The sequence below is a fragment of the Phaethon aethereus genome (genome assembly GCF_964289735.1).
Source record: "Phaethon aethereus genome assembly, chromosome: 4".
In the NCBI taxonomy this organism is placed as follows: Eukaryota; Metazoa; Chordata; class Aves; order Phaethontiformes; family Phaethontidae; genus Phaethon; species Phaethon aethereus.
The window spans coordinates 65787585-65800727 of NC_138578.1; the positions used below are offsets into that span (position 1 = coordinate 65787585).

A 13143-nucleotide genomic window follows, 5' to 3' on the forward strand; every position below is an offset into this window, starting at 1 on the left:
AAAAACAAATAAAGCCTTAATTATTCCCCCCGCCGCCCCCGCCACTGTATCAAAAAGAAAAGGATGGTTATATCACCTTTAGTATCTGTTGTTAAGACTCTGAGATACACAAGACAGGCTTTGGGTTTGACCACATAGTTGCATTTTGCATGCTAGCAACTGGGCATCTATTACTAAAGGTCTCCCCCATGAGTTAGAGCCAGAGTTGAGCTTCTTTGCACAGTTTTGCCAAATTCTTCAGCCACTTTATAGAGCAAAATGGAAACAGGGTTTTCAGATCCAAGCTATATTCAACGAAGGAACATTTCATCAATGTTCTTGGAATGGATGGAAAGCTGGGGTGGTTTTGTTTCTTTTGAGGGGGGAGCTGGTATTTTTTTTCTTGAGGTGTGGTGTTTCAGATCACCTCTTTGTCTCTACAACTATTCTGCTCAACCAAAGGAGAGGGAAATGTGTTGCTTTAAGGTGACTTGAGGCGTTGCCCATAATGCTTTCTAGAACCTACCTTTCAGCTGCCTTTTCCTCGAGGTTTTTTGTTTTAATTCCCATGGCTGTGACTGTATGTGCATGTGGTATTTCCACATTTTCTTTTCTGTTACATAAGGGTTGGACAAGCAAAATGCATTCAGGAAATCTCCGGGTACATCGTTTATGTTGCAAAGTCACTTGTTAAAGAAGAGTTGAACAAGATGTGGATGAGTAGCTCTCTACTGTTTTCCCATTAAACTTCTTAAGGATGGAAAAGTTTGCATGTTTTCAGAATTACTTGCTGCTTAGGAAAAAATATGGTCTTAAACTAGTAACTCAGAATTATTATTGATCGCAAATAATTTTCTGTGTCTGTGGTAGATAATAGTCCATCATTTCACTGTACATTAATGCACAGAAATTGTGAAAGTGAATGTAAAATGTCTACTCTGAGGTGAATGCTTTATTGTGTTTTGTCATCTTATGCCACATCCCTTAACATTTCAAATAATGTATAGACTAAGTATACTAATAGCAAGGTTTAAGCTGCCTTTTTTTTTAAGATTACACTTACAACATTTTTAAGTGTGGTGAAATATCTTAGGTTATATAGAGTGTTGTAAAATCTATCATTTGTTGTACTAAACCTTTATGGTTGAGCAACTAACAGCCTCTGCAGAGAAAATACTAAATCAGTCTGACTATAATTTGTACATCACACTCCAGAGAGAAATTTGCCTAGTGCACAGATATTCAAAGGCTTCTACTTTAGGCCTATTGTTTTATAGGCAGTGTTAGAAAACTTTTTTTTTTCGTAAAGAGCTGTAATTTTTATTTAGTTCAAATTTAGTTCAGTCAGTTACGGCTATTTTTGAAGTGGTTTCTACTCCATTTTGAATAGCTTCATTTTCTGGAAAAAGTACAGGTAAAATCAATAAACTTTAAGATGAAGTAAATTATAACTAAAATACAAATTATTTCCGTGCTACTAAATGTTGTAGCTAGCTTGCTTGCTTGTGTTGACTTGGATGTTTGCTGAACCTCGTGGTTTTTCTTCTTCTTTTATCCATAAGGCTGAAGTTGGTCCCTGTTTTTTCTTGTTGCTGCTATGCTTGATGTTCAGTTTGCATTAACTGTTAAGGAGGTTTTTTAGTAAGGTACTTCATTAATTTCTTTATAGATTGTTATTTTTCTTCCCACATATGTTTCTGAAGCCAGGAAGGATGTTGAAATAAAGGCATACTTTGCTTTGAATAGGCTTGGTTTGCAGAATGAATCCTGTACATACTATTTCTACAAATAATACTTACTATTTAGGTTGAAAGCTTTTTCTCTTTAAGCAGAAAAGGTTGTGTGATTTTAGTAAAATTTAACTGAAACATTAGTTTTGCAGGCATGCCAAGTTGTAGATGATGATGATTATATGTAATTTGATTTTCTGTTACATGTTGGGCCTTCCTTGATGCAAGGATTCCTTGAAATACATGTAGATTTCTGAAGAGTACCCGGGCTTTCTCGATTTGTACATCTGTTTTTAAAAAATGCTGTGTTTCACTTGTTTGGTGTCCTGGTTTCAGCTGTGATAGTGTTAATTTTCTTCATAGAAGCTGGTATGTATGTTTTGGATTTGGGATGAAAAAATGTTGATAACGTGCTGATTTTTTGGATTGTTGCTGAGCAGTCAAGGACAGTCCAGCTTCTCGTGCTGCCCTGCCAGCGAGCAGGCTGGGGGTTCATGGGGAGCTGGGAGGGGACACAGCCAGCACAGCTGACTCAGGCTGGCCAAAGGGATATTCCCTACCATATGACATCATGTTCAGTATATAAAGCTATATTAAGAAGAAAGAAGGGGTGAGGGGTGTTTGGAGTGATGGCATCTGTCTTCCCAAGTAAACATTACACGTGACGGAGCCCTGCTTCCCTGGAGATGGCTGAACACCTGCCTGCCCATGGGGAGTGGGGAATGAATTCCTTGTTTTGCTTTGCTTGCGTGCGCGGCTTTTGCTTTACCTGTTAAACTGTCTTTATCTCAACCCATGAGTTTTCTCACTTTTACTCTTGTGATTCTCTCCCCCATCCCACCGTGGGGGGCTGAGCGAGCGGCTGCGTGGGGCTTAGTTGCCGTCTGGGGCTAAACTGTGACATTTGGTTACCCAGGTTATCACAGCTGCATCCAAGGGGCAATTTTCCTTCTTTCTTTTCTGTGAGGTAGCTTAATGTATTTAACTCTAGAACTGCATTTTCACAAGAGCAAATTTTCTTAGCTCACACTCTAGTGGATGTTACAGGCATTATAGGCACATACAACAGCAAATTTTCAGTATACATCTAAGTATTTTTTCTCATCCTTTCCACCATTCCTGTGATCAGTCTTCACCTGGAGTTAGCTGACTGTGTAGTATACTATGTTGATCACACTTTTGCAGTTGACATATACATTAATATCTTGGAAGATGCCTTGGGTAAATGTGTAGCTTAATGTTAGTTGCTTGTGGAGCAAGTGGGCACCAGGGATGACTTGAGATGAGCTGCAGAAATACATGGTATGACTCTAAGGAGAGGCGAAGGATCTCCTTTTAGCATCAGAACTGTTATCTTGGTTGAATGACTTAATCTTCAAGAATTTTCAAACCTTCTGTCAGACTGGAAATTGAAAGATTTTCACATAAGTTGTTCAGCTGTCTTGATGCTGTGTTTGTGAGGTTGAGAGAGAGATATTGACTCAAAGCCAGAGCTTTGAGACAAAAAATTGTCTGTGTTTGTGTAAACCACAGAGGCTTGAGGCAGTCTTTGAGAAACCTGGAGAAGAAAACTACTTAGTGTAATATATAGTTGTGTCAAAATGATGCTGTTTTCATAGATTGGTATTTCTGTGTTTTACTTTTATTCATGATGTGTTTTGATGTACTAATCCTTGTCATTAGACAATAAATTTTATGCATTGGAGGAAAGGGGGAGGTGTTTGTGTGTGTATGTTTGGTTTATGGCTATTGTAAAGGATATCAGAAAGAGGTGGTAGACTGGGAAGAAATCTCCTAGTGGCAGTTGTCCAGAAGCAGTTATCCAGCTTGAAGATGTAAGTGAAGAAGTACATTGACATATTGGATCTGCAGGATGCATTTGATAGGGGACCTGTCTGAAACTGAAGTGACTGCAGCAAAAGTTGTGGAACAAACTGACAGAGTGAATAAATTTCCAGGACAAGATGGTGTGCACTGGAAAGCTTTTAGAAGGATTCAGGGATGAAAGTCAGATGAGGAATGTCTGAAGTCTTGCTGAGAATGAACTTGATTTTTTGAGGACAGAAGGGATGACAAATGCTGCATTTTTATATGCACATTAGGAGTTTAGGGGAACAACATGGTTCCAAGTCTGACATCTGTGTTGAACAAATCAGTAGAATTTATAATAAATATATTGTATACCTGGATTAAGAGAGAGAGATGTATTCTGGAAAATTTGCAACTTTTGTAGTGGGAAGCTCTTCCCCACAAACCTTTGAAGTTCTTTAGAATCTGCAAAATATTTACAAGGATGATCCAGTTGATATAATGAGGCGTAGATGCTTTTCCAGGAGGCATCCCTGTTGCCAAAGGAATTTGATTAAAATAGTATGTCAGCCTAAAATGGAAGATCATTGTATGAACAGCTAACTTGCTGAAGGATAAGAAGTGGATGTGGAAGTAAATGGTTAGCCTTCTCAGTTGAGTGAGAGTCTTAGAGACCTCTAATGTGGAATGTATTTCTTAATGACCTGTAAAACAGTGTCAGTAGGGGGTTAACAGAGTTTGGAGAGTTGCTTGATGTAATAAGGATGAGGGCAAAGTGAAGAATTTTGGAAGAAGTTTATTAATTGTGCAATAAAATGGCAGAAGCCACACATTGTAGAAAAATGAAAATTGTATTGGGGACAACAACAATTCTGTCTTCATATATAAGATGATGGGCACTAAGCTGACCATAAAAGTTCAATTCTTAGTAGATGTGATAAAGGCAGATTAGATGTTAGGAATTGTTATGAAAACAGTAGGTAACGAGATAGAACATCATTATGACACTATGTAGAGATTATCCCACTTGTCTGTGTGTTGAATACTATTTCAGTTCTGGTGGTCTTATCTTGGAATTTTTTGAGTGTAAAAAAGCTGCAAACTGCTCAGAAATTAAGGTGGCATAAAATGCCTTCCCGTGTGAGGAGCTGTATTCAGAACAAATGAGATGAGGTGTTCTTTATGGAACAGAGTTTTGTACTGTGAAACCTTTCATAAGGAGTGTTGTGGATGCCAACATTTTATGTGATTCAGAAGGAAAATAAGCTTTTTTGCAAGAGAAATATAGAAGGCAGGTCCTTCTAAGTAAGGAAGCATCCAGCTATACAAGGGATTTCCTAACTTGAGGATAATTTGCATCTGCAGATGGCTGTGATTGGAGAATAGGGTACTTGGCTAGATGGGCCTGATCCAGTTATTCATATGTGTCCTGGTTTCAGCTGGGATAGAGTTAATTTTCCTCCTAGTAGCTGGTGTAGTGCTGTGTTTTGAATTCAGGAGGAGAATAATGTTGATAGCAACACGTAAAACATCAGTGTGTTATAAGTCAAGGACTGTACAGCTCCTCACACTGCCCTGCTGGTGAGGTAGCGGGGAGTGGGCACAAGAAGCAGGGAGGGGCACAGCCAGGACAGCTGACCCAACGTGGCTGAAGGGATATTCCCTACCATATGATGTCATGCTGAACAATAAAACTGGAGAGAGTTGGCCAGGGAGGGTGGTGGTAGCTGCTCGGGAACTGTCTGGGCATTGGTCAGCAGGTGGTGAGCAATTGCATTGTGCATCACTTGTTCTGTATATTATTATTAATTACTATTATTATTATCCCTTCCTTTCCTGTCCTATTAAGCTGTCTTCATCTCAACCCACGAGTTTTACCTTTTATCCAATTCTTTCCCCTATCTCACCGGGGGAGCAGTGAGCGAATGGCTGTGTAGTGTTTAGCTGCCTGCTGGGTTAAACCACAACAGTGTGGAAGAAGGAACTTGCAGTTGTGTGGTCCTTTAAGGAAGAAAGGATAGATAGAAATAAAGGAGTGCTTGCTGATCTTATTTGCAGATGTTTTAGAAAGATTGCATTTAGGAGAAGGATGAATGTGTGAAGGAAGGCTGGGAAAGGTGGCATAACATGGCAGAGGTGACCATGTGCAAGTGGCTGAGGGTGGCAGCAGAGGAAATGGGGAACAGGCGATACACTGTGTGGTTTTGAAAAACCAGAAAGTATGAAAGAACAGAATGTTGAATGTGTAGATCGGTTGTTTAACACTTGATTTTTCTATTATGCTAATTCTGTTATGAGAATCCTACATGGCTGTACTTTTTTTTTCATGTGTCAGTTGCGTAAGCTTGCATGGTAGTTTAGGTACCTAACAGACAATTGTCTTTCTCCATAATATTTAAGCGGTGCTGTTATATACACCTCAGACAATGAGCTAGGCATTGTAGTTTGACATAAAGGCTGTTAAAGAAAAAGACTTACACGGAAAGTTTAAGTCGCAGCAAGTAATTTTGTTACCAAACTTATATTATTCTTCTCTGGTTTTGTTTACAGGATTTTGAGTAACAATAAAATAACAGAGTTGAAGAATGGTTCCTTCTCTGGATTATACCTTCTTGAAAGATTGTAAGCACTTCTTAAAAAGCTATTTTCACTTTTATAATTAAATGATATACTGTTTATGTTTCATTAACAATTCTGAGAACAAAATGTCTTATTTAAGAGATGTGTTCTTACTTTATTTTGATGGGGTTTTTTTGTGATTAAAGAGTTAACATAGTTAAGCATTCTCTTCGTGGATATGAATGTCATGTAACAGCGTAAAGGGATAATCTCCTTTATTAAACCAGATAATATGCTGGTGAGATGAGGGCAGTTTTAGTGGGAAGTTCGCTGAAATGCCATGACAACTGGATTTGCTTTGTTGTCATTGTTCTCATAGTATGAAAACTTATGTTGTGAAGAAAATTATTTCAAACCCTTTATCAAACAATTGTAAAGTATATTTGTAGGGGAAGAAGATGTATTAGAGCCTTTAAAAGAGGCTAGTTTAATTGTAAGTTTGTTGTTTACATTTATTTTAATAGTTTTGCTTCTTTAGGGGTACACTATATACCGAATGTATGGCAAGGGGGGAAAATGGGAGTGCGTCTGATGGGAGTAACTTCTTGGACACCTTTTGCTTCCTGTTTTCACTTTCCCTTTCAGATGATATATCACATATGGGATAAGAAGCAGCATTGTAGTTTCTGTTACAGTCAGCTTTTTTTCCAGCTGGTAGAAGGTCAGGATTGGCAGGTTGATCTACCTGGGAGCAAGCAGAAACTTTAGAGATAAGGATTTTTCTAGGCCATTTGACTGGGAAAGTAGCCAGTTTCATAATCATCTCGCAACATCTAGGAAGAGTTCCAAACGCCTTTTGGCTTCAGGGGATTAAAAGTATTTTATTCTTCCTCTAAAACTTGAAGGCTGCAGTCCTGGTCACCTGGCCTAAATAAATTCAAACACTTCCACCATTCCATCCCCCACATGCCAGAAGAAAGATTTGTCTTCTGCAGTGGCAGATGAGCTTTAGTGTAGAATTGTGCCAAAGAAGCAAGATTACCAGCGGTGATGACATTCTAGATCTTTACACATTATTTTAGCATCCTTGCTTAGGTAATAAAGGCATCTGCTGACAGTTATTTGTTGTAACTCATTACAATTTTCAGACAGGAAATACTTGAAACTCTAATTAGTTTGAGATGATCATTTACTTCTGCTCTATGAATCCAAATCTTAATTTTCTTTAAAATCATAAGAACAGAGCTTTCTTCCATTGTACTCCTGTAATTTGTAAGGATTTTTTACGTTTATGTTAATATCTGCTTTCATGAAAAGGAAAAGAAAGTGGTAAGGCAGGCACCATGTTTCGAGCATTTAAGTGATCTGGAATAGCAGTATTTTAGATGGTATGGTGATCTCATCTGAGAGATATAACTCCTACACCAGTGCACATAAAGTGTGTTAATACATCAAGAAATGATTATTAATGGCCAGGTGCCTTTGTCATAAAGAAAGGGGTAAATAGCATGATGCACTCGCCATTAATGACCATCTCTTTCTTTTGTGTGTGTGTGCACAAGATTTATTTAAAACAAGATCTATTTAACTGCAATAAAAGTAAACTTTTCTGCTTTAAATGCTCTTGTGACCTTGGACGGAAGCTACTCGTGTAATTAAAATAATTTTTCAAACTTAAATGAATAATCAATAGTAAAACAAAAAAAATGTTTTTACACAATAACTATTGTAAAAGTTCACATTATGTTCAGCTGTTTCAAATTATAGTCATTAATGTTCACTGCGATAACTTGCATAATTTTAAAATTGCACTTTTTTGGCAGTTACTTGCTTATTTTTAGGTTTTTTTACTATTCATACTACCCCTTGTTTCCTTATGAGTTATCTTTCTTTGTAGATATGCTCTTTTCCCCGCTTTTGAGAGATGAAACAGAGATATAAAATTCAGTCAGCATTTAAATAGTTAATTCGAACAGTAGCATTGTCACTTAACATTACTGCTTACCAGGGGAGAGATTCTGTATGCCTTTAATGCTTGTTTGCCGATTTCTTGTAACATTATACTTCATAGCAAATATTTTTGCTATTTCTCCTTAATGTTTTTTGGGTGGATAGACTTCAGATGTATAGATAGATTTAACCAAAGCCTTTAAAAAAAACAAAAAAATCAAACTAATATGTCAGGAACACGTACCTGCAAAATAATTGTTTTTAATTGTACTTTAATCAATACTTTGAATCCTGAAATACAGATTCACAACTTCATCATTAATCTGTTAACACACTAAACTTGTTTTATTCTGTTTATTTCTTGGACACCTTAATGAAGATTTAAATATTTTTAAATGGTTTCTGTTATTTTATCAGTTCTTCAGATAAACTTGGGGATATGGTATCTGCAGCTGGCAAATTGTTGCCCTTTTTGTTAATGTTTTGCTCAAAGATGTTATCTTTTGACCTCATCCCCATCTGACAATTCTTCACTGTTACTATTGAAAGGGAGAGATTGTTTTATTTGTTGCTTGTATGCCCCAAAACTTTGGGGAAGTATATTAAAAATGCTGGCCCCAAGTAGGTGTTTAAAATCTGTTTGTTAAAAATTTTGTGCATGTATGTTAATTTATGAAAATGTAGAACTTGCTAATGCATTATTTTGTAAACAGGGTGCTAAGATTACCAAAATAAAGAGTTTTGTTTTACTGTAGGGTGAAATGTTTATTATACTAGAAAATGACTATGCTATGTCTACATCTACTCTTATAGGAGAAAAATCATGCAAATAACAGCTGAATAACAGTAAGCAGGTCAAAGATTTTGACTGCCCTAAGTGGTAATTAAAGTGTGTGTACAAAAATATGTTAAATATTTAAATCTCCACGGACTTTGTTAATGATATGTTTTGCTATGAATTTCCTGCAGTTTAAATGTTGAAGTAACTTCTTGCACAACTAATTTGTGACAGATAATTTTTCATCTAATAGATACTTGACTTTATATAGCTTTATTCAAAGTCCAGCAATTTAGAAGCAAGCTGCTGTCTTCCATCTGGAAGCTAGCTAATGCTGCCTGTTGATTTTTGCAAGGATAAGGAAGATTATGTATTTGGTGAAGTACTATTTTTCATTGAGGGAGAAAGAAGGAAGAAGACAGGCATGGAATGCAGTAAGATTGGAACAGGCTGCCCAGGGAGGTGGTGGAGTCGCCATCCCTGGAAGTGTTCAAAAAACGTGTGGATGTGGCGCTTCAGGACATGGTTTAGGGGACATGGTGGTTCTGGATTAATGGTTGGACTTGATGATCTTGAAGGTCCTTTCCAACCTAGTGATTCTGTGATTCTGTGAAGATATTTAGATAGCAAAAGCAGAGCTTGATATTTATTGAACTGTAAATAATGACCAAGGTTATCAATGTATTCTAGGATATACTAACATACCTTTTGAAAAGGGAAAATATGTGTGAAGGGAGTGTTATTTACAGACAGTCTCATTTATTTTTCCTGTTTTTACAGCACCAATCTACAGATATATGGATGTCTTAAATAAAAATAGGAGCATCTAATATGTTTTCAGATAATGACAATTTCTGATTTTAATTCTTGTTGTGATGGTGCAGCAGAGCATGTGAAAAGATAGACCTGAGTTCTCCTAGTGGTGGACCTGAACTTTTTTTTGAAGTTTTTAAAAGTGATTCAAAAGTATCAGTATTTCTTGGTTTGAGTGTTCCTGAGCAGAGAAGTGTTTTTATGAGTATTCAGGAACATGTTTTCTGCTCTAATTTTAGTTCTGGAAGCTCCATCTCTTTGTTATCTGTGCATCTTTCAGAAGTCTGAGAGTGTTAGTCTAACAAAATATTTATTTTCCTCATCCTCACCTGCCTCTCAAGTAATTTCCAAAAGATGAGTGATGAGGGGGCAGAAATGTGCTTCTAGTCTCGGCTGAAAAATCTGTGCTGTGAAACTGAATGCTTTGGAGTATTCTGAACTCTTGCAAATACAGAAGTTATTTGAAGGAAACAGAAAGGTTTTCTGGTCTAAGTTCTAGCTTTTGTTTAGTTTGCAGAAGTGTGGTAGTCTCAAGCATTTATTTTTTTTTTTATTACATCTTCAAGAAAGATGATTTTTAGTAGCAAGTTTTTAATTTCCCTTTGGAAAATGTCTGAATTTCAGGACTGTCTATTGTCTCCTCTTCTGTGGTTCCTTACGAACCTGGACACTCCAGTTGCTTTCCATTTTTGTATTACTCTAATATTGTCAAAATCAGTAATAGATTTGAATCAGTTTTCCTTTCCTAGGGAGAGTTACCTGAATCTGGTGAAAGAGCTCCAGCAGCACTTGATCCTCACAAACAATTTGAATATGGTGTTCTGGAAGCAGAATTCTACATCTGAGACCACATGCAATAAAGTATTGGGCTTTCAGTTATCAACAGTTTAGGTACCCTAAATATTTGGTAGACTGATGGTGAAAACTCAAAATAAATATAGCCTATGTATGTATAGGGTAGAATTTAAATCATACACAGTGAATGATGGGAAAACTGGGAGCATTTTTCTTTTGTGTTGGGGCCATCCCCGGTATCAGTACAGGCTGGGGGATGAAGGGATGGAGAGCAGCCCTGCTGAGAAGGACTTGTGGGTACTGGGGCATGAAAAGCTGGACATGAGCCAGCAATGTGAGCTCGCAGCCCAGAAGGCCAACTGTATCCTGGGCTGCATCCAAAGCAGCATGGCCAGCAGGTCGAGGGAGGGGATTCTGTCCATTTGCTCTGGTGAGACCCCACCTGGAGCCCTGTGTCCAGCTCTGGAGCCCTCAGCACAGGAAAGACATGGACCAGTTGGAGCAGGTCCAGAGGAGGGCCACAAAAATGATCAGAGGGATGGAACACCTCTGCTATAAAGACAGGCTGAGACAGTTGGGATTGTTCAGCCTGGAGAAGAGGTGGCTCTGGGGAGACCTTATTGCAGCCTTCCAGTACTTAAAGGGGGCTTATAAGAAAGGTGGGGAGAGACTTTTTAGTAGGGCCTGTAGTGATAGGACAAAGGGTAACGGTGTTAAAGAGGTCAGATTTAGACTGGGTATAAGGAAGAAATGTTTCACAATGAGGATGGTGAAACATTGGAACAGGTTACCCAGAGAGGTGGTAGATGCTGCGTGCCAGGAAACATTCAAGGTCAGGTTGGGCAGGGCTCTGAGCAACCTGATCAATTGATAATCCAGACTAGCAGATTTCCAAGGCATGCTGTCAAGGTTTTCTTCCCTGCCTGTTTTCCACAGTGAGATTTTAAGTTTAAGTGGGTGTTAGATGGTTTTAAACTGAAATTTAAAATATGAACAGTAAGTATAATTTTCCCTCCCTGTCCCAAAGACTCATGGTAAATAAGTGATGAATAACATTTAGTATTGTCAAATTTGTCATGGTCTTGGTTTATAAGCCTGCTAAAATAGGCTTAAAAACGCTACAGTTGTTCATCCTGTTCATACTGCTTTGGAAGTAAGTTGGCAGTCTCTTCCACTGTACAGGGCAAGAAAACAAAGTTGGAATAAGAAAAGTGTGTTTATGTCAGTTTTATTGAAAAATAATTTACTGTACTGCAAGATAAATTTAAAGTATTTAAAGTGTTTTAAGTATTTAAAATGTTTATTAAATACAGCATTGAAGTGTGACCCATGTGCTATGACACTGTTATACCATGATTTGTTAATCTGGCTGCAGGAAATGCTGTTGTGAAACTTTGGGAGGAATTTACACTTTTGCTCATGCATATCTGTGTGATGGTAGATGTAATCCTCTTGTACTGTTCTTTTTTGGGCAGAATTATTAATGTCGTGATAGATTTTTTTTTTTTCTACCCTTGCTTACTAAAGCATTGCTTTTAATGGAGATTACTAATTTTCTTTTCAAATGCAGAATGTTCACATATTACCAAAGAATGAGAAGTTTTTGTTGTAGTAATAAGTGCCTGTGAAGTTTCAAATGATAGTATAGTAAAAATCTTGGATGAATAAGGAGGTAGAAATAATTTTAGCATTCATGCAGTGATAAAAGCTTGTTTGAAACTGTGTGGATTCTGGCAGATGCTTTCTGTGACCTTTCAAATTAGCTGTATCTGCAAAATATCTTGAGTTAGCATTTAAAACTCCTATATCACTTGTAGAATTAATAAAGCAGTTTAATAATATAGTTACTTTACATTTCACCATACAGTCTCATATTCTGGAAAATTAGGATTTAAAAATCTGTGCTCTGAGTTTTTTCACCAGCTTGAGTTGGGATTCTCAGCCAGGGCTTTGCTTTTGTGCCAGTAACTTTGGTGGAAACTTTCAATGTTGTCTTTGGTGTATTTTTAGGATCCTATTTTGCTTCTTTTGGTAGATGTTGGGCATCTAAGATATTTAAAATTGGGTAGGCTGAAGAAGACAACACTGTGCTAAATAGTATTGTACTGTGTAATGAGCAAATGTTGCATCCTGAGCAGCTGCAATCTATTCAAACACTGTGGCAAAGTATCTTTGTCTCCATTACTCTTTCAGGTGCTGGGAACTGATAGAATAGTTAAAGGAGTATACATGCTTTATATATTCCTCTTTCTAGTTAAAATACAGATTTTCAAATTTTGAAAGAGAACATGTTAGAGAAAGTAGAAATGAGTTGTATGGATTTTTGGGGCACTTTTCAAACAAGTTGAGACAAATTAAGTGTTTCTTCCTGCACTGTTTTAAAGGGTAGCTTGTGGTAAATGTAATGTCTTAATTTTTCTCCACAGGGACCTTAAGAACAACCTTATTAGTACTATAGGTCCAGGAGCTTTTCTGGGGCTTTCATCTCTGAAAAGACTGTAAGTAGTATATCTAGCCAGTTAGCTTACACAAAACAAACAAAAAACCCCTGGAAGTAGAGTAAGTCATCGGTTCTGGAAATTTAGACAGCAAATCTATTATATATTAAAGGTTGAACGTACATAGGTATACATATACACATATATAGGTATATATAAAACAAAGTCTGCTTTCAGTCTTATGACTAGAGAACATCCACTGCTTGTGGCTTGGCAGTGCTGCTTGTTCTTA

At 37.3% G+C, this 13143-nt stretch overlaps 1 protein-coding gene across 1 annotated transcript in view; it reads left to right on the forward strand.

The window, feature by feature from the left end:
- ADGRA3 (adhesion G protein-coupled receptor A3) overlaps positions 1 to 13143 on the forward strand; it is a gene marked incomplete at its 3' end in the record, with an annotated part of 66616 nt that overhangs the window by 10726 nt on the left and 42747 nt on the right. Inside the window, exons 2-3 of the mRNA XM_081999165.1 lie at positions 6069 to 6140; positions 12840 to 12911. Of these exons, the coding sequence (XP_081855291.1) occupies positions 6069 to 6140; positions 12840 to 12911 (144 nt within the window). The remainder of the gene's footprint in view (positions 1 to 6068; positions 6141 to 12839; positions 12912 to 13143) is intronic.